Raw genomic sequence first — 23,232 nt, forward strand, 5'->3', positions numbered from 1 at the left:
TGCAGGAGGCCACAAATTCCAGGGTCAAAACCAACATAAGCTTCAAAGGAATGCCCGTCGGCCGCCCATCCTGGCCATCTTCAGAGCCGTCTTACCTGAGCTGGGTAGTTGATCACAACGAGGTTGTAGCCATATTGAAAAGAAGATCCAAAGGCAGAGATCAATGTGATTTGTGCGAGCACCTTTGTGAGCTCCTATGGGAAGGAGCAGCAGGTAGGACTGAGCTTACAGGGCAAAGCAGGCATAAATATTTACGACACTCCAGGCATAGTCAGAGATACCTTCGATTGGAGATAAACCCTGTTGACCTCAGCAAAACTTGCTCCCAATAAAGGTGTAACGGACTCTTATCCGTGTTTTTACTAAGCTTCCGCTATCCTAGAAGAAAGATTAATCTTTTCTCTTGAATAGCTTTCAGCAATTAGTTCAAGACCTATCAAACAGGACTGTTCTTTGAACAAGTTCTGCTTATCAGTACATTATTTATAGGGTCCTTTTTGCAATGCTTCTTCACACAAAGAACTTTCTAGAGTTTATTCATTTCCTTTTAATTGGAATTACACTCTAGTCTTTTAACGAAGCAAGATACCAAAATATATATGGTTGTTAATATAAATCCTACAAAAATAGAACACAGGAAAGCAGTAAGTATTAGGTTTACTAACATTTCCTAATTAACAAAGTTTCTATGAAATACATTAAGATTCCCGTAGTATACAATGCAAAGATAAGATTCTCACCTAAATTCTCGTGAGATTTCTTCCAATCAGAACTCTAACATACTATCTGAATTTGCATGTTTTATAGGTTATCTTATGCAAATATCTAAGATCTTTTCCATGTGATAGCACAAACAATGATTGGTTTGATGCTTCATTAAATATTCATAATTTCTATTGTATAAACTTCTAATTAGCTAAAAATGACGTTATATCCAACTTGCAAAACAAAACTATAAATCTGTGAGAAATGACAGAGTTAACTTGGTAGATCACCATTGGTCTATTCTCTGATAGAAGAACATTAATCTAGATAGAGTCCACTATTTTTAATTAGCTGTCAAAGATGAAAACACACCTATTTTAGTTACCTAACATTCTGAAAAACACACAGACAGTTCATGCAAAGTTCAGAAGTTCACCTAGCATACACGTGTATTACTTTGTATTGCTTACCGCAATTCGCTTTAATCTATATTACTGCAAGGAAAGGTCCTAAATCAGTTTATCCTTAGTTCTCCCCTTTAATATTCATTATATATTTGTTCTCCTCTTCTGTGTTCCCGCTTCCACAATATGTTAATAATGATTAGATTGTTGATTTACATACCAACCTTTTCTCCTGAGTAAAAGGATCTGTGTACGTATTATATACATTATGCAAAACATATGCAGCATTGCTTGAGGGTATGGAGGCCCAGCTGAGCCTGATCTCGTCAGATCTCAGAAGCTAAGCAGGGTCAGCCTTGGTTAGTAATTGGATGGGAGACCTCCAACGAAGACCAGGGTTGCAGAGGCCAGCAATGGCAAACCACCTTGTTAGTCTTTTGCCCTGAAAACCCCGCCGGGGTCTCCATAAGGCAGCTATGACTTGGGAGACCGAGAGAACAATCTGGGAGTGGTTCAATTCTCAGCTTTGGCTCTTGGAGGTTTACAATAAGGCTGGCCTACCTTACAGGATTTTTTCAAGGGTTAGTGAGATAAGGTAAGAGAATGATTTTGAATGCTCTAGTTGCCACACCTTCTCCTCCTTCACCCCACCATTCGCAGCTCCCTTTCCCCTTCTCTGCTCCACAAGAAGGGCAGTCTTCCCATTTCCTGATGGAAGGGGTGTCTAGTGGAAGAAGTAGTGCAAGCCTTTTTGTGCTACGTTTTATCCAGACGCTCCTGCTATCAGGAGACAGGGCAAATATTGGCAACCGCCTCTCACGCCCACCAGCCTTGCTTGCATCCACTCAGACTGTCAACGAAGATCACAGCAAAAAGGCCAAGCTCTCCAAACTCACCGGTTCCTTGATTATTTCTTCTGCCATGTGCTGGATAAAAAGGGTCGCTCAATAGTCAGAAACCAGGCCAAGCTGCAAGGGAGCAAGAAAGGAATCTTGCCGAAAGGTGAGGCGGCTCTGCTAAGATCAGAGGAAATGCATCACTGGATCAAGTCCATTTATTCCAGATGCTGTCAACTAGATGTCCCTAAACAGTAACAAGCAGTACATGAAGGTAATGACCTGCCTGCAGCATCTGGTATTTGGAGGCATATTGCCTCTCACTGAAGTTCCAATTAGCTAGCATGGTTAATAGCCATCGATGGATGGATAGGCTCCATATATTGGTCTAATCCCTTTTAAAAAGCCATTCTAAGATAGCCGTAGGTAACATTCAAGAGAGATAGCTGCTTTAAATTCCCAATTCACCCTTTAAAACATTTGAAAAACAGAGGATGGAGAAAGAACAAGGTTGCTACTCAAGAGAAAAGAGAAACAGGATCAGAAGTGCATGGCTAAGGAGCTTGTCTGTAGGCACCTACCCTACCCATGTTTTAGAAGAAGACTTCTGGGACAAACAGGCAACATGCACTCAAACTGTACTGATGAAGAGACAGTCCAAACCAGGTTCTTTTTTCCCCTTGAAAGATTCTTGGAATTCAGACAGCCAATCAGGCGAAGGAGGCCAGAAGATTCCGGGGGAAGCTGTTGACAGTTAAGACCTGAGCCGCCATTAAATCAAATTCTCACAGCAAGAAGGGGTTATTTTGAATTTGTCACTCCTGCCATTTCCATCTGAAAAAACACTGGTTCGATTTCACATCTACCTTCTAACTGAATCTGTGATTCCCCTTATTTTCATGCTATTTTTCTTTCTGCTTGCATTTTGTTTTCCACATGAAATATACGCATTTTTTCCCACCGTTTTTGTGGGGGGCAATACATCAGCATTATATGTAGTAATAACATTCAATTTATATACTGCCCTTCAAGACAACTTAACACCCACTCAGAGCAGTTTACAAAGCATGTTATTATCCCCACAACAATCACCGTGAGGTAGGTGGGGCTGAGAGAGCTCTGAGAAGCTGTGATTGACCCAAGATCACCCAGCTGGCTTCAAGTGGAGGAGTGGGGAATCAAACCTGGCTCTCCAGATTAGAGTCCCTTCGCTCTTAACCACTACACCAAATTGGCTCATATAAAATGATGCTAGTTGTATGCATATATAGTATATAAAAACTGTACAACACTATGCAATGTGAATGCGAAAATGTACAGAAATGAAAGAAGAGACATTCTGCCATCTCCAGGGCTAACTGAATGCACATTATTTTCTGATTTTAAAACAGTATTGGTGTAGTTCAGTGTCCAAGAGAAGAATGAATCACAAGTCCCCCCAATTTGTATCTCAGCTTTGCCTTGAACTTGTCACATGGCCTTCCACAAGCCACTTTCTACTTCTGTTACCCCCAACCAGAACCAGGGTAATAAAACTCCCTTACTTTCCAGAGCTAAGGATTACATCAATATTCTTCATGCACTACAGGAATTCTAAGTATTATATTTCTCTGTAACAACCTCCTGGGTTTAATTTGAACCCAGAATTTTGCAAAATGTTAAAAAACAGGAGTGCCTATGAACATGCACAGGGTGTATTTCTTTCACCATTGAGCAATCCTGGTTCAAAGACTCAAGAGTGATAGTCAACAGGCAGTTTAAAAAAGTTACCAGGGCAGTGGGAAAATCTGGGCTCAGAATCAAAGGAGTAAATTTCAGTAGGGTGTTAGATGTGCAGCCTGATAGGTTTGGGTCAAGCACGGGGAGAAGCTTACTAGATCGTGGTATGGGATCAGTAGAACTCTGTTTTCTAAACGCCCTCCTTACTGGCTCAACGTATCTATTAAACAAAATACTGAAAGTTCATCAGGAGACACATTCGCCTGTTGCAGCCAATGCAACATACAGCCTTCTGTTAAAAAGACTAAACGAATACACCAAGGATTTATGCCACAACAAACACCTAACATTAAAATCACAAGGTAACATTTTTAAAAATGCTAAAATAAAGAACAAAGACATACAACCCAATAAAATATGGACACCTTAGCAAAATTTTAATGTGGTGTTTTAACGTGTTTAAATGGGACGGTGTTTTTATTCCGAAAGCTTCCTCCTATATTTATATCGCCCATCTCGTATCCTGCAGGAAGGGAGCACGGAAATATATTTTAATAAATAAAATTATTTGTTCTGCAGGCTGTACGTCTCACTCGTTCAAAATGTTTGCTTTCAAGAGATGTCAAAAAACCATAGGCACACAGCTTTGCTTACCAAAATGATAGCAGTTTTATTCTTTAAAAAAAAACAACCCAAAAACAGCAACAACAGCCTCATTATCCTGATTTTGAAAATATTTTTTAAAAAAATATACATGCACATAAATAGTTTATTTTGTTAGAAACAGTCCGGAGTGTTCAAACCTTTGCACAATGCAGCCCTTATCTTTTTATTCACATACAGTACAAAGATCAACTTTAGAACAGATTCATAGGATGCCCTTCCAATATGCCACCTCTCCCACATGACTACCTGAGGTGGTACAGGCCTGCAGTGTGAGGGCTGTACCACTTCATTCGTTGGCACTGCGTTCAGGCCTGTGACCACAGCACCATCTGCCCTTTCATGAAAGCTTCATCTCCTGAACACCCCAAAAGCGTTAAAGAAGTTACTGCATGTTTAAAAATTCTCAAAACAATGCCATTTTAGAACTGCTGAATCCCTTAAAGATCATTTTAAAAAGTCGCCCTTCTGCTTCCCTGTTTGATCCTAAGAAGCCTTTCCCCAAAATGTAACTCCTGCACCCCAAGTTTCTTAAAAAACAACAACCCTCAAACCCTTTTAATTAAAATTGGAAACTGAACAATAATCTTCTTCCAAGAAGCCTCAGAAATAAAAAGCACGCTGACCGACTGGATTCCCAGAGGGGAGTTTTCATCTGTGAAGAATATGAAAGCTTGCTGCTTTTTCCGGAGGTAGCTAGCTCCCTCTGTAGACATATCAAGGCATTTCTGGTACCTGCCTAAAACAAAAATACAAACAGTGAACCAGGGGGGAAAAAAATTGCTTTTCACATTCAAAATGCTGGAAAAACAAGATCTTGAGTTACATAGAAGTTTTTTCAAGCAATATACAGAGTTGAAAAACTCTTAGGGCGTTTTCACATTACTCAGAAAGCTTCAATTTGGTGTGCCTATGGCTTACAACAGCCTGATAATTAATACATCTAAGTGTGATATCTGACACCTTTTCCCTAAAAATAAAAAAGGGATAAGAAGGCTGCCTTACGGAACTGGCCAGCTCTCCAGTGCAGCAGAAGAGATGATGCTATGTGAGAATTCCAGCACAGTCTCTGACTGAGAGATGGAGGAATTTGTTGCAGCGGCCAGGCACGAGAACATAACAAGACAGACATGCACACACAGGACTTGCTCCCTCACACACCGTAATGCTCTGCAGACTAGGGGAAGGGGAACGTTTATAAAACCAGGAAGGAATATATCTACACTTGGATAGATTTGCTCGCGAGCGTAGGTTGGTTTCAACCTGGATTAGAAAAGCCACAAGATTTTCTAGAAAGATCAAATTAAAGACACACACACACACACACACACACACACACACAAACTAGCCTGAGGAAGTAAAAGAAAAATTCAACAAAATGTGGAGCAAAAAATAACTCACACAACTCAGAACTCACTAACAGATTTTAACTATCTTTGCATTCCCTTTCCAAAGTACAGAAGAAGAAAGGCAAAGCAGCCAATTTGGAGGTACATTTGGGAAGACAAGGTCAAGAAGAAAATTCTGCTCCATTTCAATGATATTACAGAGTAGTCAAAAGACATGATGTTAAAGACAGGCAATACAAGCTTAAGAGATTGTGGTCATGGTCAGCAACTGGGATGTCAACCAAGTCCAAGGCCAATTCTCTATGCTGGAAATCACATGGGCTCTGAGGGGCTGGATTTGAACCCAGGCCTTCCATGTACAAAATGTCAACTATGACTTCCACCATGAGATATGTATTTTACCAGGAGTCCACAAACTTTACACTAGTCCACTTGCCCACTGATACTAATCAAGTCACTGGTGACCCATGAGCAATAAGAAAGTGAAAAAATAATCAACTCTTCCCACTGCCAAAACCATCAGTGTTGGGTCACCTAGAGGTGAATCTTTTTCACCATAGGCGAGTTAGCTACTGACAAGTGGTGTATTTGTTGCTTATTGTGGAGCTCCGTCAAGCCACTACAGGAAACAATCTCTTTTTCTAAAGAAGCCTAGAACTTCAAAGAAAAAGGAACTGAAAACAAACAGAACTTTGTCTACAAAAGAAAGAAACATAGGTTTGCAAGAAGTACAAAGTTATTTCTGCTCTTCTGGGCAAACGGCAATGAACTAACATTTCATTTCACTTCTGTTTTTCTTCTCTAACATCTTTATACTTTTCCCAAAAGGGAGAATTCAAAATGAGTCACTGGAGTTGGGAAGAATTAAAAAGCTGTCTAGTTTGAGCTCCGCCTTTATCTGATTCACATCAACATTACAAACATATGCAACTGCCTCCCCCTCGCCATCAACAAAATTCAACCGATATATTACCATTAAAACCGATGCCTGTTTTTTGGGTTGCTTGGATAAAACAGCATATAATAGAGAAATGGCATTTTAAAAAACCATCCCAAATTTGCCAATGGAAATAGGTAGGAAAAAAGGGTTGCCACAGCTTGACAGGAAACCGAAAATGGAAGAAAAAGATCTATACAGACAAAGCTGAATTTGATTTTGGACATGGACTACAAAATAACCAAGTCTTTGACTGAAGTTACCTCGCTTTCAAAAACAGGAAAATGGAAGCACTCACAGTTAAAATCCTAACCAGGTAAGGCCACGTCCTTTATTAAGATAAAGATGCTCTGAAGCTCAGGTTCTTGAGAATTCTGCTCTGTCCCACTCACTATCTTGTGTTTCCCAGTCTTTGGGGAATGCCACAGGACTCTGGTAGTGGCTCTCCGGGCTAGGAAGAGGAGGAGGATCCACGTCATTGTATCTCCTGCAGCACAGGCAAGAAAAGAGCTTGTCCCGGACCAGCCGCGTGCAAAACACAAACATAATGCAGTTGGCTCCTCCTTGGAACGTGTTCCCGATGCCCTGAAAGAGAGGTAGATAGTCCTTTGAAAGCTTGCCCGTGCTCTCAAAAACCATCAGAGAGCCGGTTTGGTGTAGTGATTAAGAGCGGTGGGACTCAAATCTGGAGAACCGGGTTTGATTCCCCACTCCTCCACTTGAAGCCAGCTGGGTGACCTTGGATCAGTCACAGCTTCTTGGAGCTCTCTCAGCCCCACCCACCTCACAGGATGATTGTTGTGGGGATAACAACAACACACTTTGTAAACAACTCTGAGCGGGCGTTAAGTTGTCCTGAAAGGTGGTATATAAATCGAACGTTGTTATTATTACTATCATCATCATCATCATTATTATAATCGGAGGCGAGCTGGACCAAGTGGGAAAGAATTATTGCCAGCAAAGCCTATCACCGTGCAATTCTTTTTGTGCACAAACTGTTAATTAATACAGTACTGTTAAGAATACTCTTCAGAATTATGAAAAGAGGAAGAACAGAAAAGAGGAACTTCTGTCTCTACATTCTTACCAGAGTGGGAGGAGAAGCACGGACAACAAGATGAACACGGGAACAAATGCTGTTGTGTGTATTCAATACCAAGATATCTAGGTATTCAACATCTAGATTTTTCCCTGCACCCTCGCTCCCCACCCCAAATAACCTTTTCTTCATGACTTAGGGACTCACATGAAGGACCACCAGTACTGGGTTCTGAACTGAAGGCGAGTCGCAGAGAGTCAGCACGAATCGGATGGTGCTCCAGATGCGCAGAAAGATGAATATTACCGGGATCAGGATTAATTTCTTGTCTGCTATCGAGGTCCTGGGTTGGAAAGCCGGGGCGCTTGACAAAATGGGGCGGTATTCAGAGAGTGCTGCGTGCTTTGAAACGGGGAAAGAAATGCCATGAGAAAATGGAGTGGAGGACTTTACAACACTTAATACTTAATGCTTTCAGAGCAGAAAACTGTTCTAGAGAACCATGGAGGCAGCATTTAGATTTGTTCCGAGATTTAGATTCATGCTTATTTCACATTGTATTGGACATGCTTAAAGATGTAAGTCAGTTCATGCTTAATGCCCATAAATGCTTTTTGGCCATAATTGGCTTTTGAGCATAACTCTGCATGAATTAAGGGGCTAGTTTCTGAAGCAGCGTTGTCACCAAAGAAGTCCCCCAGTGTCTGGGCTGTGCTGCTTCACACCCCTCCATACTGACAAGGAAAATACACCCCCTATGCAGAAATCTAGTGTGTCAGGGAGAAGAAATCTAGCTTCTCCTTCTCACCAACTACTGGTTTTCTATTTATAGAAAATTTCTACATATGACAGAGTGTTCATCATGCCCGCCTAGCAGTTCAAAACAGTAAAATCAAGACATAAGTTTGTTTATTTTACACACATGTACCCCAAACAGCTTATGATAAAACTAAAAATTAAACGGCAGCATGTAATAAAATGCAAGATTAAAAAAAAAGGCAATCATCTTTCCCCACAAAGCCATCGATTAAGGCAACCAATCAACAGAAAATGAACCACCTAAGGGAGAGCTAGGCCAGGAGGTTCAGGGGAAGGGCATCGAGGGGGGCAACACTGCTCAATGCGGTGACCTCACTTCTGGATGCAAATCAGGAAGTGATGTCACCGTGTTGGGTGATGCTCTAGGAATTCACTTAATCTCTATGATGAATTCCTAGAGCATCTCCAGACGTGGTGATGTCACTTCTGGGTCTTCACCATCTCCTTCCCTGGTTTTGCTCCCCCAGCAAGCCAAAGCAGGCAACCTGGTAAGCCTAGAGAAAACTAAGCCTCTGTCCTTTGGTTCATTTATAAAGGCCAGCATTATAAATGAACCACATTCACACCCCCAAATCTTCTGCATTATGTGGGATTTCTGGTGTGATGCTCACAGGTCCCTCAGCAGATAAGCTGACCTGCAAAGCACTCCCTGAAGGTAGGAAACTTGAAAAGTGGACCTCTCTTTTTTAAAGAAGGTGAAGTGGTTTGAGAGACATTGTGCTTCTTGTGGCGCACACCAACTATGTGTATATATACATTTTTATTCCTCTCTTCCTCCAAGGAACCCACAGGGGAACTGTCATTTTATCCTCACAACAACCCTATAAAGTAGATTAGGCTGGGAGAGAGTACCAGGCCCATGGTTACTCCCATGACTGGGGGGGGGGCGGGTACTGAAACCCAGGGCTTCTGAGTCTTGGTGCAGCATCCTAACCACTACACGGCACTGCCCGTCACACACATTTCTATTTTTCCACGATCACCTGTGGTGAAACAAATTTTCAAAACAACCCTGCCTTCCGTAAACCAGTTTACCAGTGGCAGAAGTGGAGAAAGGAGCAGCGATGCCTTTTTAAAAACGACTTTCTGGAGAGAAAAACCCATCACCATCTGTCTCCACTCCATGAAGAGTTCCATATACATAATCTCAGTATTTCCTTACAACAGTCTTGTAAGGTAGGTCAGTACTATCAACTCTCATGCTGCAGAGGAAAGATAGTGGTTTGCCGAAGATCTCCTCTAGTGAGTTTGTGGCAGAGAGAAGAACTGAGCCTGAAGCATTCTTGGCACAAAAGACACACAGAGGTTGTGTCCAGCTGTCCAATTTAACTATATTCAAATAATAATAATAATAATATACACAAAGCTGGTTTGTTCTGAGCTCACACATGCATCCAAGTCCCCCTTCCCTCCATACAGAGCATGGTGTTTTAATGCTAACTTTGCTTATGAATACAGGCTTGTGGGTTAACAGAGACTATTTTCACACCACAAGCCCAGATTCTTATTTAGCCTTCCTTAGAATCTCAGCAGAAGAAAAACTCCCTCCAGTTAAGCCAGCATTTAGATACCACAAGTAAGCAGAATGAGTCTAAACCATCAGGCCTTCATTTTGTTGTGTGTGAGAAAGAAGAGCGGAAGGAGCAGAAACACACGTGAGCCCAACACAAGCTGGGGTCATGCACAACTTTATCTCCCTACGGTCAAAATGAACATCTGAATACACTTGAGAATCACGACAGGCCTGCCTGCATCTGGCCTCCGCTTTCTCAAACTCCAAGCACAAGAACTAACCCTGACCAGAGTTTCAAAACTGGCTCAAAGACATCTGCGGCAGACACATCTTTTCCCAACTCCGAAAAGCAAGATGGAAGAAATGTCTGGCATGGAATGTGGCCGGGGGGCAGGGAGGGAGATCCGGTTTCTGGCCTGTCACGCCAACAGCTGCTCACACACAGAAATCCTGCATCATTTATAGACCGGCAACGACAACAGCTGACAGACCCCAAATACACACCTCTCTAGGAGCGAGCAGAAGAATCTTCTACTAATGTCCACATACTTTGCAAGCAGAAAAAGCCAAAGTCATGGCAGGAACAACCAATTACTGCTAAGTGATCATATATGTACACCAGACTCATTTTATTCAGATTGCAAAAGTGGAGATTTATTTACTGGGGTGTGTGTGGAGGTGGGGGGGAGATGGGGAGTATAACAGTGGTGGACGATACAGGACTTGCATTGGAAGAGGAGGCCTTCGGACTGAAGTTCGCGATCAGCACAGAGGGAATGAAAGTGACCTACCTCACAGGACTGGTGCTAAAAATCAGATGGAGCCTCCATAGTCCTAGTAAATGAGAAGCCACACTCTACAGACTGCGTATAAGGCACTAACGAAAGTGCCCGTGATATTTTAAAGGCTAACGAATTTGGGCCAGCATGAGCCACAGCCCACTTTATCACAAGCACAACACATTCGTTGTGGTAACAATTAAAAAGCCAGAAATCTTTTACTGGGAGAAGGGTCCGTCAAACAAAGAGAACTGAAGGGGACAAGGGTCAAGTGGGCAAAGTGGAACCGTGATAGATGCAGCTGTGTTTTAAAAGAATAACTTTGCAAATAACACAGAAAACTTCCTAGCACGTGATACATTTTTACTAGACTGCTTGCTCAGGCACACAATCATTTATATTTAGTTTTTAATTTTTTGTGTTGTTTTTAGATATTTGTATATAGTCCTCCTGCAGAGGAATTTCAACAGGATATCAGAAAGAGAGACTGCTGAATGGCAACTGAGAACGAAGCTCAAGACAATGCATCCTCCTGGACTGAATCAAGACATAGGCTTCCTGTCTCATCACCAATGCTGATTTCTCCACACCCACTACCCCTTTGCATATCCCACACTATTCAATCACGCCTGTCATTGTCATTCACCAGCTATTATCATTCGGCTTCTGTAATCACCCCACTCTCCAAGGTATAAGTAAAGATGGACTCACTTTCTAGCTGTATCTGAAGAAGCAAGCTGTGGCTCACAAAAGCTCCTACCCTACCACAAATTTTGTTAGTCTTATAGATGCTCCTGGACTCTTGCTCTTTTCTACTCCTACAGACAGACTAACACGGCTACCCATCCTGGTATATAGTTTTAATGTATGATGTATTTTGTTGTTGTTAGCCGCCCTGAGACCGTTCGTGGGGAGGGCAGGGTATAAATCTAATTAAATACATTTGCAACAGCCGAAGAGAAAGGAGGAGAAACCAAAACTCCCTTCTCCCTGATTTACAGAACAGCATCTCTGCCTGGTTGCTTGGACGAAATGCCAGTTTACCACCAGGCTGCCACGAAGGCCGTCCCTATCTGGCAAAGGGAGATGCGCAAAATACCAACCGCTCTGTTGATGTGCTTCCTTATGAGGATGTAGAAGATGGGCAAGGTCAAGTAGGCCAGGATCTCCCACAGCTTCCCTGCTAGCAGCATCCAAAGGACCCGATCCTTCAGCTCAATGTTGATCCAGCACCAGCCGACAGAGACGTCGGAGGCATCGTACCCAATTTTCTTCAGGGCAACAGCTGCCGCAGTGATACCAAGAGGGACTCCCCAACTGAGGACAGAGAAACGGATGAGAAATGGTTGGTAAAGGAGAAGGGGTCACCTTGCCTGCCCACCCCACAAACACACAAACACCAGAAGCCCCCCCTTCACCAGATCATACCTGTATTCTGTAAGAGTACCAAGAGAAACAGGAAGAGTATCAAAAGCATGAACAGAGGGTCAGCACTTCTGTAGTCCAGTAGCATCTTAAAGACCAACTAGATTTCCAGGGTATGACCTATCGAGAGTCAAAGCTCCTTGAAAGTTCATACCCTGGAAACCTAATTGCTCTTTAAGGGGCTACTGGACCTGAATCTTGCTCTTCTACTACAGACCAACACGGCTTCCCACCTGAAACAAACTCTGTAATGAAGCACATGCTTTTCACGTACGAAGCCCTAGCATCTGCCGCCAGGAGGCTCCGGAGGAACAGAGTGGGGAAAGACGTCAGTTTGCCAAATGCAGCAGACAGAACCGTGCTAAGGGGCCTGACTGACATTCACTCTACACATTACTTCTTTTATGAGTTCTCCACGGAGCCAGCCCATGCTCAGCGCAGACACACATTACATGGGGACTGGCTTCTATTTAAAACAAACCAGCAAGCAAACAGGCTCAGAAAACTTCCACTGGGGGAGGGAGAGCTCCTGCTTTTCTCCCAAGCTCCCCCCACCATGCAAAAACAATGCAGAGGGGAGACGTTTCCTACTTTCTACTGCTCCACAATACCTCCATGTGGAGCAGGTTCAATCGTTCATTACAAGCATTGTGTACACGTGTGGCAGCAGACAGGGGAAAACTCTCCTTCTCCCCGCACTGTTTTTGCATGAGGAAAAAAACTTGGGAGAAAAGCAGCTTTCCCTCCCCCAGGGTTATCCTGCCCCCTCCTTAATGGCCCAAGTATTTTCAGCGTTAGACAAGAGGTTACCAGAGGACGACCCTGTGCAGACGGTTGCATAAGGGCAACACTACAGCCACAACAAGACACAAACACCAGTACCAGCTTCTGCTATCCCAGCTGATCTCTCTGAGCTCGACGAGTGCGCTGACACTGGCTAACGGTACAGGCTGTGACCAGTTTCACGCTGGTTTGAACATTCCGTTGCTTCTCTCAAAGAATTTTGGAGAACCATATTTAGGAGACCGGCCAGAACAATTTTATTAGCAGTTACACAGCGAAAAGGTTTGAAAATAATTTGTATCTGTAGGGTAGGCAGTGAAATCAACCCAAACGTGCGGTGACCAGCTTCCAGACAAACACACCTGATGGCTCAACAACCCGCTATCACGGTGTCTTCCCAGTAACCTCTCACTTGGAACGGTTAAGATGCTGAGAATCAGAGAGTTTTGTTCAACTTTCCCAAGGAGCTAAAAATATAACCCAGTCACAAGAAAAGTGGCTGACTGCTTTCTAAGGCTACACTGCAGGTGACTGGTCATATCATATTCCTCTCCACTTCTCCCCGCCAGCCCTAGGAGTTTCTCCCAGGAGTTTCATGATCTCATCTCTGTTCCAGGAGGCAGCCCGTCCACAGCGGGGCTCTCTCATTTCGGCACTCAGGATTTGCAGAAGTAGCTGAAGCGTACAGAAGAAACCCAGCCGCTTTACTCCAGGAACTGATTGTGAATCAGTGCTCTGTGCGTTCCATGATCGCACCATGCAAATACAACACTTGTTACTGTATGCGAACTTCTTCATCCTGAAAAACCTCTGCTTTCACTTCTTTAGAAAAATTAAGTATCTAGGTTTCAAAAATGCCAAACTGAAAGTGTGTGGACAATTATCAGAACTGCACCCCCAACACAGTGCCAGCTAGGCCAACCAGTTGATTGAGGGGGAGCTGGGCTTTTGTGCCTAGCATAACTCTTAAGCCCTCCCTAGGCTCAGAATCTGAACACACTATGCGAAATAAGGAGAGAGGCAAGGCTGCTTACGGCAAGTAGCTGGATCGCTCAATCACACCCAGTGCTGAGATCTAGCAGAATTACCTCTCCACCAGAAGCCAATTTGGAAGAGGCGAGACAAGAGCAGGGAATCATGCAGAGACACAATAGGCAACCTCCTCTGAAGGTTAAGTATTTGGGGCTCACAGGAGCCTTGAGTTAAGTCATTTTCTATGTCAGGCCAGCAGCTCTCTTGTTCCAATGCACAATTTGCAAAAATATTGACATAGGGGATAGGGCGCTGGTGGGAAACTCTCCCATCTTTCTTCACTCCTTGCACTCACCCCAAATAATAATAAAAATCCCTCTAATGTAGGAGAAGATCATATTAAATGCCAAACAAAGCTGACACCGATTACTGTTCACAGATGGCAAAGTGAACATTTACTTCCTCGTGTGCATTACCCCCCAGCTCTTAAATCCCCCCCCATTGCACCCACTGATCCTTGGCAGCTGCAGCCAGGATAGGAGGAAGGGGGGAAAGACCAGGGGAGACTGCATTAAAAGTGAACGTACTCAGTCCAGGAAGATTGCCTGAAGCTGACCCTCTTTCAGCTATGTTCATTCTACTAGCCGGTGACAATCAAAACCTGTAACAGCCCAGATGACAAGAGACTCTTGCTTTAAAAACACGAAACCACAGGTGGAGATCCCAACAGACCCCACTGTGTTGTGATCCACAAAGGGTAGTGAACCTCTTCATTCAGAGGGCCTCGTAAGAAATTTGGTTGCCTTTCAGTTTTAGATTACAGCCACTCGTATTTTTGTAAATGGGGCGAGAGAATCACGTTCTCTTTGGAGATCCAAAATGTGGCTCCCTTTTCGCATTATGCATGAGCAGTCGTTGGTTTGCCACTAAGCAGATGCTCAACAAGGGGCCCTTCCTAAATCCTGACTTAATGTAACGTGTTTGTATCTGCACAATACCGACTGCATTGCATTTTTAGGTTTACGTTTCAGCGTTTCTTCTTCTTCCAATTTTGTAGCTGGTTCTTGGGCTGGAAGATCTAGCTAGGGGAAGAAGCCACTTCAGGGTTTGTGGGGCAGGGGAAGTTGCTTTGAAGAAACAAGAGGACAAAAGTTATGCTCTCGTGCATGCAAGAAACAGATCACTTTGCATCAAATGATGGGCTATGCTGACTAGCTTCTGCGTGTATCAGTATGAGACAGCATGGGGTTTTTTCAGCTGACGGAAATATTAGACAAAATTGGTTTAGGCTGGGTATGTCAACTCTATTAAGAATGTTTCCAAAATTCAAATTATGTTTCTAAAATCAGAGGTGGGAGAATTTAGACATATACCAGCTGCCGTGGCACGTTCTAATTCTTAGGTCCCAGACAGCGCGCAAGCGGATTGTGGTGAAAAGGCTCCCTGTGCACGAACAGAGTTCCTTCTTTCTTCATGCATTCCAGAAGGCCAGCCAGATCATACAAGGCTACCCGTTCCAGGATCAAGTGAAAAGTATGTACAGCAAAGCACTCGTGCTGATTCACCTGCCGTGTGTTTGAATGGCTAACCATAGAACAAACTGGCCAATATTTACATTTACACTCAGCATGACCAGCCAAGAGCCCTTCTGATGTTCCCGTAACAAAACCCAACTTTTCAAAGTGCTGCTCGCACACGCCAGCGGCTATTAGCAAGTTCTTTGGATCTTTCTTAAAATCACACCTTCTGCGTTCAAAGAAGACGTCTTGCCTTAGAATGTTTTGACCCAGATTAGTAAGTACCATGACTGACGTTAAGAAACACTGGCGTTTCTACCTGCGGTAATAGTTGCAGAGGTAGCTCAGTGTCTTGTCCAATGAAGAAACACTGGCAGCAAAAAATATTTATGTATCTGTTTATTTCTATGCATATGACCACTCTATCCAATTTCTGGAAGGGAAGAAGGGCTGAATTGTACGCAAAATGTCCTAGCGTTGTTTAACAAGGGGTAACCAAATACAAGTTTTTTAAATTATTTTTTTTAAAAAAATCACACCTTCTGGAGAATATTCTGCATCAAAAATCGCCCCCCCACACAACGCTTAATAGTGATAACCACGGCATTTTCTACTGATGTATGACTTGCACAGCTCAGGTTCAAGTCCACATTGACGAATACAGACAGAGTGTTGAAGGATGAGGAAAACCAGGAATCAGCAGAGAACCTCACTGGGTGACCTTGGGCCCTTCAATGTCCCTGAACCTACTTTACAGGGTTGTTGGAAAGATACAAGGAAGGAGTAGAAAATCATACACACCATACCAAGCCCTTTGAAGGAAGGGCAGGATAAAAATGAAACACATTCACGGAGGCGAATAAGTCAAGCTTAACCTACTTCTGCAAATTTTTAAAGAGGCATGAGCTGTTTGGTGAAAAGTGCAATTTTTTTGTGGCGGAGGCAACAGAAGTTAATGAGCCACATGCAAGTCCAGAACATCTACAGACAGACAGACCTCCTCTGCATGAGAGAAAAGGCAAACCTGCAAGGCTCAGCATTCACTTCCCCAATCTCGAGCCAGTCCCAAGGTAGCTTCTCATGGGGACCAAGTTCACAGAGAATGCAAAAGACGGAGGGAGAGGCTCACGCAGGGTGTGGCTGGATGGGCAGAGTTCTAGGCCTTGCTGGGGAAAGTTGGAAGCAGGTTTTCCTCCTGAGCCGCAGGAGCAGAAGACTGAATGCCTGACACTGCCTGGGTTGAGTCCGAACTTTGACCCACCTGGCTCAGCGGTATTTATTAGTCAAACATGGCTCGTAGCCCTGCTACTTTAAGATCCCTTTTATTGCAATGTATCAGCGATCTACACAAAGCCCGTCCTGTACAGCAACACTGCTGTCTCACAGGCCTTGGATAACATTTGTTGGCTGATAGCTGAGCTGGGCCACAGAAAAATTACAAACACACGATTAGCCCGATGCCCCCTTTTTATTTCTCTAGGACCAGCTGAAATTCCACAAAATGCTCAATGAAAGCATTCCATTTTCCCATCAGGTTGAATGCTACAAAGAGGAGGGGGGCAAGAATAAAGACATTCCAGGACACTGATGTAACAATTCCATCTTCCAGGCCGCTCTGCTGCGGATCTAACAGTTGCCATTTTTGAACCAAGGGAGCTTAAAAGGAGAATCCAGTGCAAAACTTCTGGATTGCATTTCCCGAGCCTTGAACAATGACCAAGCATTTCTCACCAGCTGGAAAGACCACATTATTGATGGCTAAAACTGTAGTGAATGGTCCCTGCGCGGATCTTGAATGCGTTTGAATTATACGTGACAATTTCACACTCTACTTCGCAGGTTTCGTGAGCGTTTGACCCTGCTGTTTACAACCCGGCACCCCCACAACTTGCTGTAAACAGGACTTTTTTTCAGGGGGAACGTGATGGAACAGAGTTCCAGCACCTCTTGAAAATACTTGGAAATAGTGCTTGAAAATAATATTATTTCAAAGAATCCCGTGTTTCTTCCTCATTTCCTTCTTGAGAGTTCCACCACCTCTTTTCCCAGAAAAAAACCCCGTCTGTAAATACATCTGCCAACAAGATCATACTTCATGCAACTGATGAAATGGACTCTAGCTCACAAAAGCTCTGCCCCGATTAGTCTTCGAGGTGCCACATGACTTCTGCTTAGTTTCTGCAAAAACAGAATGTACCTCTTTTCAACTGGATAGTTTTAAGAGGCTGCGTTGGTCTGCAGTAGAACAGCAAGATTTTAGTCCCCTTTTTCAGACACTCAGAGAGAGCTCTGAATCTCGAAAGCGTACTCTCTGATAATCTGGTTGATCTCTAAGGTGCCACAGGACTCAAATCCTGATTTTTTATTGGAGATAATGTCAGCAGGTTTTGGAGGTCTTTCATTCATATGGTTGCCATAAGCCAGAGGTGACCTGATGACACAACACACACACAAAACTGGAGATGTCAGGGAGAGAATGCGGAACCGTCCGCATGCAGAGCCGGAACTCTATCAATGAGCTAAATTGACAAACTGACACAAACAGAGTCCACATTGGGCCATCCCAAATTGTTCTGTGACTTGCACTGGCTATCCAAAGTCTCACACAAAAGTCTCTCCCAGCCCTGGGGCTCTTAAGTCCTTTTAACTCAAGATGTCAGGGACTGAACCGAAGGAAAAAAGATGCTTTCCAGCCACACTCGCATCACTAAACTGTCTAAGTCACACTCAGCTTGCCCACATTTATCACAAAGGCCAATTCCCTCTCTTTGTCACGCTCTAGCAAGACCAAGAAAGAGAGCCCAGAGCAAAGTGATGCGAGTGGAAGTAGGCACAGTTGGTTCTTCTCAGATGGACAGAACAGTGGGTAGCACAGGTGATGCCAGTGCATTGGCACCCTCTCCAGCAGTCAGACTGGCTGGAGAACCAATCCTGAGAAGAGGGTATAAATTGGGGGTGGGGATCCATATCGCACCCCCCAGCTCTTTGCAAGAATAGCAGGATAAAAATAATAATCATAAAGACAGGGCCTTCTTTGTGCTCATTCCCTTGTCCCTGGCCCTGCCTTGGTAGTTTTTGCAACACACAGTAATCTCACTTCCCCAGGTGGGCTGGGCGTCAATAGAACTTCCAAGAATGTACAAAATAATGCCATGCAAAGGTGCCAGCGAACATGCTCTTTGCAAAAACCTGCCTGCTTCTAAGTTCTTGAGCAGTGCGAGATAGGAGCTTGCGTGCAAGGAGTGTCAACAACTATCTCATCCCTTTAAAGGACTGTACAGCTCGTTGTACACTGACATAAAATCCAGTGAAACCCATCAGAACTGACCAAAGCACTATCAAGCCCAGAGTTTTGCTTCCATGAAGTTTTAGATGCTTAGAAGGCCAACAGCCTTCCCTCTTGACACCAGCTGTCAGAGGTACACTGTCATTACTCATGGAGGCTCTATTTGGCCCACTGCTGTGAACCTCCATTGACACACACAGGTATAATGCGCTACAGTTTTTGGTGGAAAGCAATAGTACATTGACTTCCTTCCTACAGATGCCTCCATGAATTTCACTAGTCCTCTTTTTAAAATCTTCTTAAGTCACTAGCCATTGCCCTCATGCTGTAGTAATGAAATCCATACATTAATTACTAAACTTCTCGAGCTTTGCAAATAAATTATTAGCTCATTCACTCTTTTTTCCCTTTTCAATCAACCTTCTTATGTATGTACAGCTATTATTCAGTTATGGATTCAAGTACTACAAGGATCAACTTTTCTAAAGCTTGTCAACAGATCACCTGCAAACAATTCTTCAGTTGCCATAGGCAACTAAGCAAATGGCTTTTTGCAACTCTGTGCTATTTTTCATTTTGAGGACGTGCGTCTGGACGGTTTCCTTCTAGATGCAGAACCCACGGACGATCAGATCTCTTAGTTCCCCAACTGTGAAATGGGAAGAGTGGGGAATCTAAACAACCGATGGTGACATTCTTAAAAACTGAAGCAAAAAGAGCTTTATAAAAGAAAGGGGGGAAAAGTCAAAAAAGGTGTTAGGAAAACCTCCTCCACGGTTTGGCTTAACTGGATTGTTTTTCTGCCTACTTTGTTATCCAAACTTGGCAGCCCAAAACATCTCTCTGCTGCTTTCCACTTGGAGGCTAGCGGTACCATGTCACACAACATAATGAAAGCTTTTCTTCCCTTCGAGCTACAAAATCGGCTCACTTGTAGCTGTATTGTAGCTGCTCCGGCAGTTTTCATCCCAAACGTTACTCTAACCACACCTCCATCTTGCCCTGCCATCTTATCTCAGACAGTTTAAGAGTCAACAAGAGAAGATGGAACAAAAAGGTAGTCAAGGAGGTGTGGCAAATAAAACTAGTGCCACTTGACTGAAGTAAGATCTCAGCCTATCGATCCTATGCGTTTACCCTATTTAATATGTATAAATGTGGTACAATACCTTGGAAGGTGGAAAAAAGAAGCCCCCTCTTGGTTTTTCCATGCTGCATGCACATGGCAGAGAGGGCAGGGGTCTTAGAAGTAGCATTCCTTCCTATGTGCATGAGAATATGGAATGCCTCTTCCAAAGCAGCACTTACACCTCTTACAAGTATTTGCATTTTTAAAAAAGAGTTAATTTCTTTTCTTTCAACTGTTGCCCAATTAAGGACACATTTGAATCAATCCAAAGATTTTAAAATCGGTAAGCCCAACTGATTACAACCTTGCAAATACCCTAACAATGAAGCTTTGTATTGCTTGGCAGCGAGGTTTAAGGGTTCATTGAAGAGGTGGGTTTTAAGCAGGGATTCCAAAGGAAAGAAAGAAAAGGGGCATCAAGCAGATGCCCTCTTAGCTTTAGGAAGCTTTACCAGTAAGTGGGCAATGGTTGTGCCGGATGTGGCAGAAAACCAATAGACCACAGAATACACCCTATCTTAGCAAAAAAAGGCAGGTCTCCCTACCAAGGAACTTTCTACATTTGGACAGTAGGATTCGAGTCCAATGTTGGTGTCTAAGGTGCCAACAAGATTTTCAGGGTACACACTTGGAAGAGTCAAAACCTCTCTTCTTCAGATCCTTTGGCATCAGATACTGCTTTGGTATCTGAAGAAGGGAGCTCTGACTCTTGAAAGTTTACACCATTAAAATCTTGTTAGTCTCCAAGGTGCCACTGGACTCCAATCCTGCTGTTCTACTGCAGACCAACACCTACCTGAATCTAGACTTGGACAATTTCAGGTGGGGAGCTACATTGGTCTCCAGTAGAAGGGCAAGATCTGTGTTCAGTAGCACCTTAAACTAAATTTCCAGTGTATGAGCTTTCAAGAGTCAAAGTTCCCTTCTTCAGGTGCTACTGGACTCAAAACTTGCTCTTCTATTGCAGGGCAACCCGGCTGCCCGCCTGAATCTAACTCCAAAGGATGAAGGGAGCTTTGACTCTCCAAAGTTTCTATCCTGGAAATCTAGTTGGTCTCTAAGGTGCCACAGGACTCAAATCTTGGTCCTACTGCAGATCAACAGGGCTCCCCACCTGAAACTAGATTTGGACAGTTTGGGGCATGGAGCCCTGTCGGCCTGCAGAAGAGGCAGCTTTGAGTCCATTAGCACCTTCAAGGCCAACTAGATTTGTACAAAGGATCAAGGGAGAATTGACTCTCCAAAGTTTCTACCTTGGAAATCTGATCAAGATGGGTAACCATGCTAGTCTGTCTGTAGCAGCTGAAAAGAGGCCAACCTGGAAATCTGGTCGAAGGTGCTACAGGACCTGAATCCTGCTCTTCTTCTATACCAGACCGACACAGCTTTTGACAGTTTCAGATTGGGAGCTCTGTGGTAGCAGCAGAGGAGCCAGATTCGAGTCTAGCAGCACCTTCCAGACCAAGGTTTCCAGATAGCTAAATCTCAGATATCTGCTGGGGCTTGGCCTCTCCAAAGCGTCTACCCTGGAAATCTAGTCGGTCTGGAAGATGCTACTCTACCTGCCTCTTGCTCACTACAGCAAGCCAACAGGGCTACCCACATGGAACAGGTACAGTGTCAGGCGGGGAGCCCCGTCGGTCTGCATCAGAGGCGCCACGTTCGAGTCCGGCAGCCCCTTCCCAACCAAGACCCCCCCCTTTCCCAGGTGTCTACCCACCCTCAGCTGCTCGGGCTCGCAGGCGCCCCCGGCCCCGGCGCCCCCTCCCGGGCAGAGGCGCCCCCCGCGCCGACCCACCTGACGAGGTGGCAGGCCCAGAGCAGGCCGCGTCCGGTGGGCGCGCCGCGCACGATGGTGAGGTAGAGGTAGAGGGCCACGGCCATGGTCCAGAAGAAGGCGCTGGTGTTGGCGAAGGCGGAGAGCGCGCCCTGCGCCACGCAGTCCCACGAGGGGCCCTGGAAGTCGCGCAGCGCGCCGTAGAAGTAGGCGGCGGCCGAGAGCAGGTCGGCCAGCGAGAGGCAGAGCAGCAGCTGCCGCGGCCGGGTGCGCAGCTCGGGCCACAGCGCGTGGGTGCCCACCAGCAGCGCCGCGCCCGCGCCCGACAGCGCGCACGACAGCAGCACCAGCGCGCGCTCGGCCGGCGACACCTCCGTGCGCGGCGCCGCGCTCGGCCCCATGGCGCGCAGGGGCTCCGGCCGGCGGGGCGACCGGGCGAAGCGCAGCGCAGCGCAGAACGCGGGGCAGGCCACTCGGCGCCTCCCGCCGGCCCGGCCCGGCCCGCTCGCCAGGGGAGTGGCCGCCCGCCGGAGCCCGCCTCGCCTCTCCGCCCAGGGCCCGCGGCTCCTCCCTTCTCTCCCCGCCCGGCCTGACCCCCGAGCGCCACGGGCCGACGGCGGGAGGCTTCGCTCCGGCCAGGCAGGGCTCAGCGTTCCGAGCTTGCACAGAGTGCGCCTCGGTAAGGTTGCCAGCCTCCAGGTGGCGCCTGGAGATCTCCCCGAATGACAGCTGATCTCCAGGCTGTAAGTTATCAGTTCTCCCCCAGGAGAATTGTGGAGCGTGGACTGGGTAACATCGCACCCCCCCCCCAACCTCTCCAGCTCCACCTCCAAATCATCCCAGCCACCCCCCAGCATCCTTGCTGCTATTGAACCACGAGAATAGCGTCTGAGCACACCCAGCATGTCCCCAGCTCAGATTCTGAGCATGCACAGAGCGCCCCTCGGCAGCTCCGCTTCTGGGGAAGCGCCACAGTCGTTGCTATACAGTTACGAATTTAGTTGCCGTGCCGTGCTCAGAGCGCGCCTGCAACTCATTTAACCGAATGGTTGATTCCTGAGCATGCACAGAGTGCGTCCTCATCACGACGGCTATGGAGCTCTGCCTCTGGGCGACTCCTATAATTGCTATGCGACGTGTGCGTAGAACTGCAGGCTGAATCTGTGCAGGCCAGCAGTTCTCACGGACTTCAGTCGGATTTTCTCTTAAGGAAGTAATGTTGCCAGCTCCAGGTTGGGAAATTCCTGGAGAGTCGGAAGGGTGGAGCCTGGAGAGGGCGGGGTTTGGAAAGGGGAGAGTATGGCATACTGCCATAGAACCCACCCTCCAAAGCAGTCATTTTCTCTAGAAGGGGAAAGGAGCAAGAGTCCAGTAGCACCTATCCAGAGGAGTTAGCCCTGTTAGTCTGTAGTAGCAAAATCAAAAAGAGTCCAGTAGCACCTTTAAGACTAACCAATTTTATTGTAGCATAAGCTTTCGAGAATCACAGTTCTGACGAAGAGAACTGTGATTCTCGAAAGCTTATGCTACAATAAAATTGGTTAGTCTTAAAGGTGCTACTGGACTCTTTTTGATTT

At 45.2% G+C, this 23,232-nt stretch overlaps 1 protein-coding gene across 3 annotated transcripts; it reads right to left on the reverse strand.

The window, feature by feature from the left end:
- Window positions 1–4,415: 4,415 nt before the first annotated feature.
- Window positions 4,416–22,150, reverse strand: GPR157 (G protein-coupled receptor 157). Of its 3 annotated transcripts, none has more exons than XM_055001025.1 (5): window positions 21,677–22,150; window positions 11,870–12,083; window positions 7,863–8,057; window positions 7,006–7,198; window positions 4,416–5,066 (listed from the first exon to the last, which is right to left on the reverse strand). In XM_055001025.1, the coding sequence occupies exons 1-5, from the start codon at window positions 22,054–22,056 to the stop codon at window positions 4,876–4,878; spliced, it is 1,173 nt and encodes a 390-aa protein (XP_054857000.1). In that variant the 5' UTR covers window positions 22,057–22,150; the 3' UTR covers window positions 4,416–4,875. The 3 variants fall into 3 exon arrangements, 1 of the variants encoding a protein (XP_054857000.1); XR_008598387.1 differs by having other exon boundaries at window positions 4,977–5,066; window positions 6,912–7,198; XR_008598386.1 differs by having other exon boundaries at window positions 4,986–5,062; window positions 6,912–7,198.
- Between the last annotated feature and the right edge of the window lie 1,082 nt (window positions 22,151–23,232).

The sequence above is a fragment of the Eublepharis macularius genome, chromosome 17 (genome assembly GCF_028583425.1).
Source record: "Eublepharis macularius isolate TG4126 chromosome 17, MPM_Emac_v1.0, whole genome shotgun sequence".
Taxonomy (NCBI): Eukaryota; Metazoa; Chordata; class Lepidosauria; order Squamata; family Eublepharidae; genus Eublepharis; species Eublepharis macularius.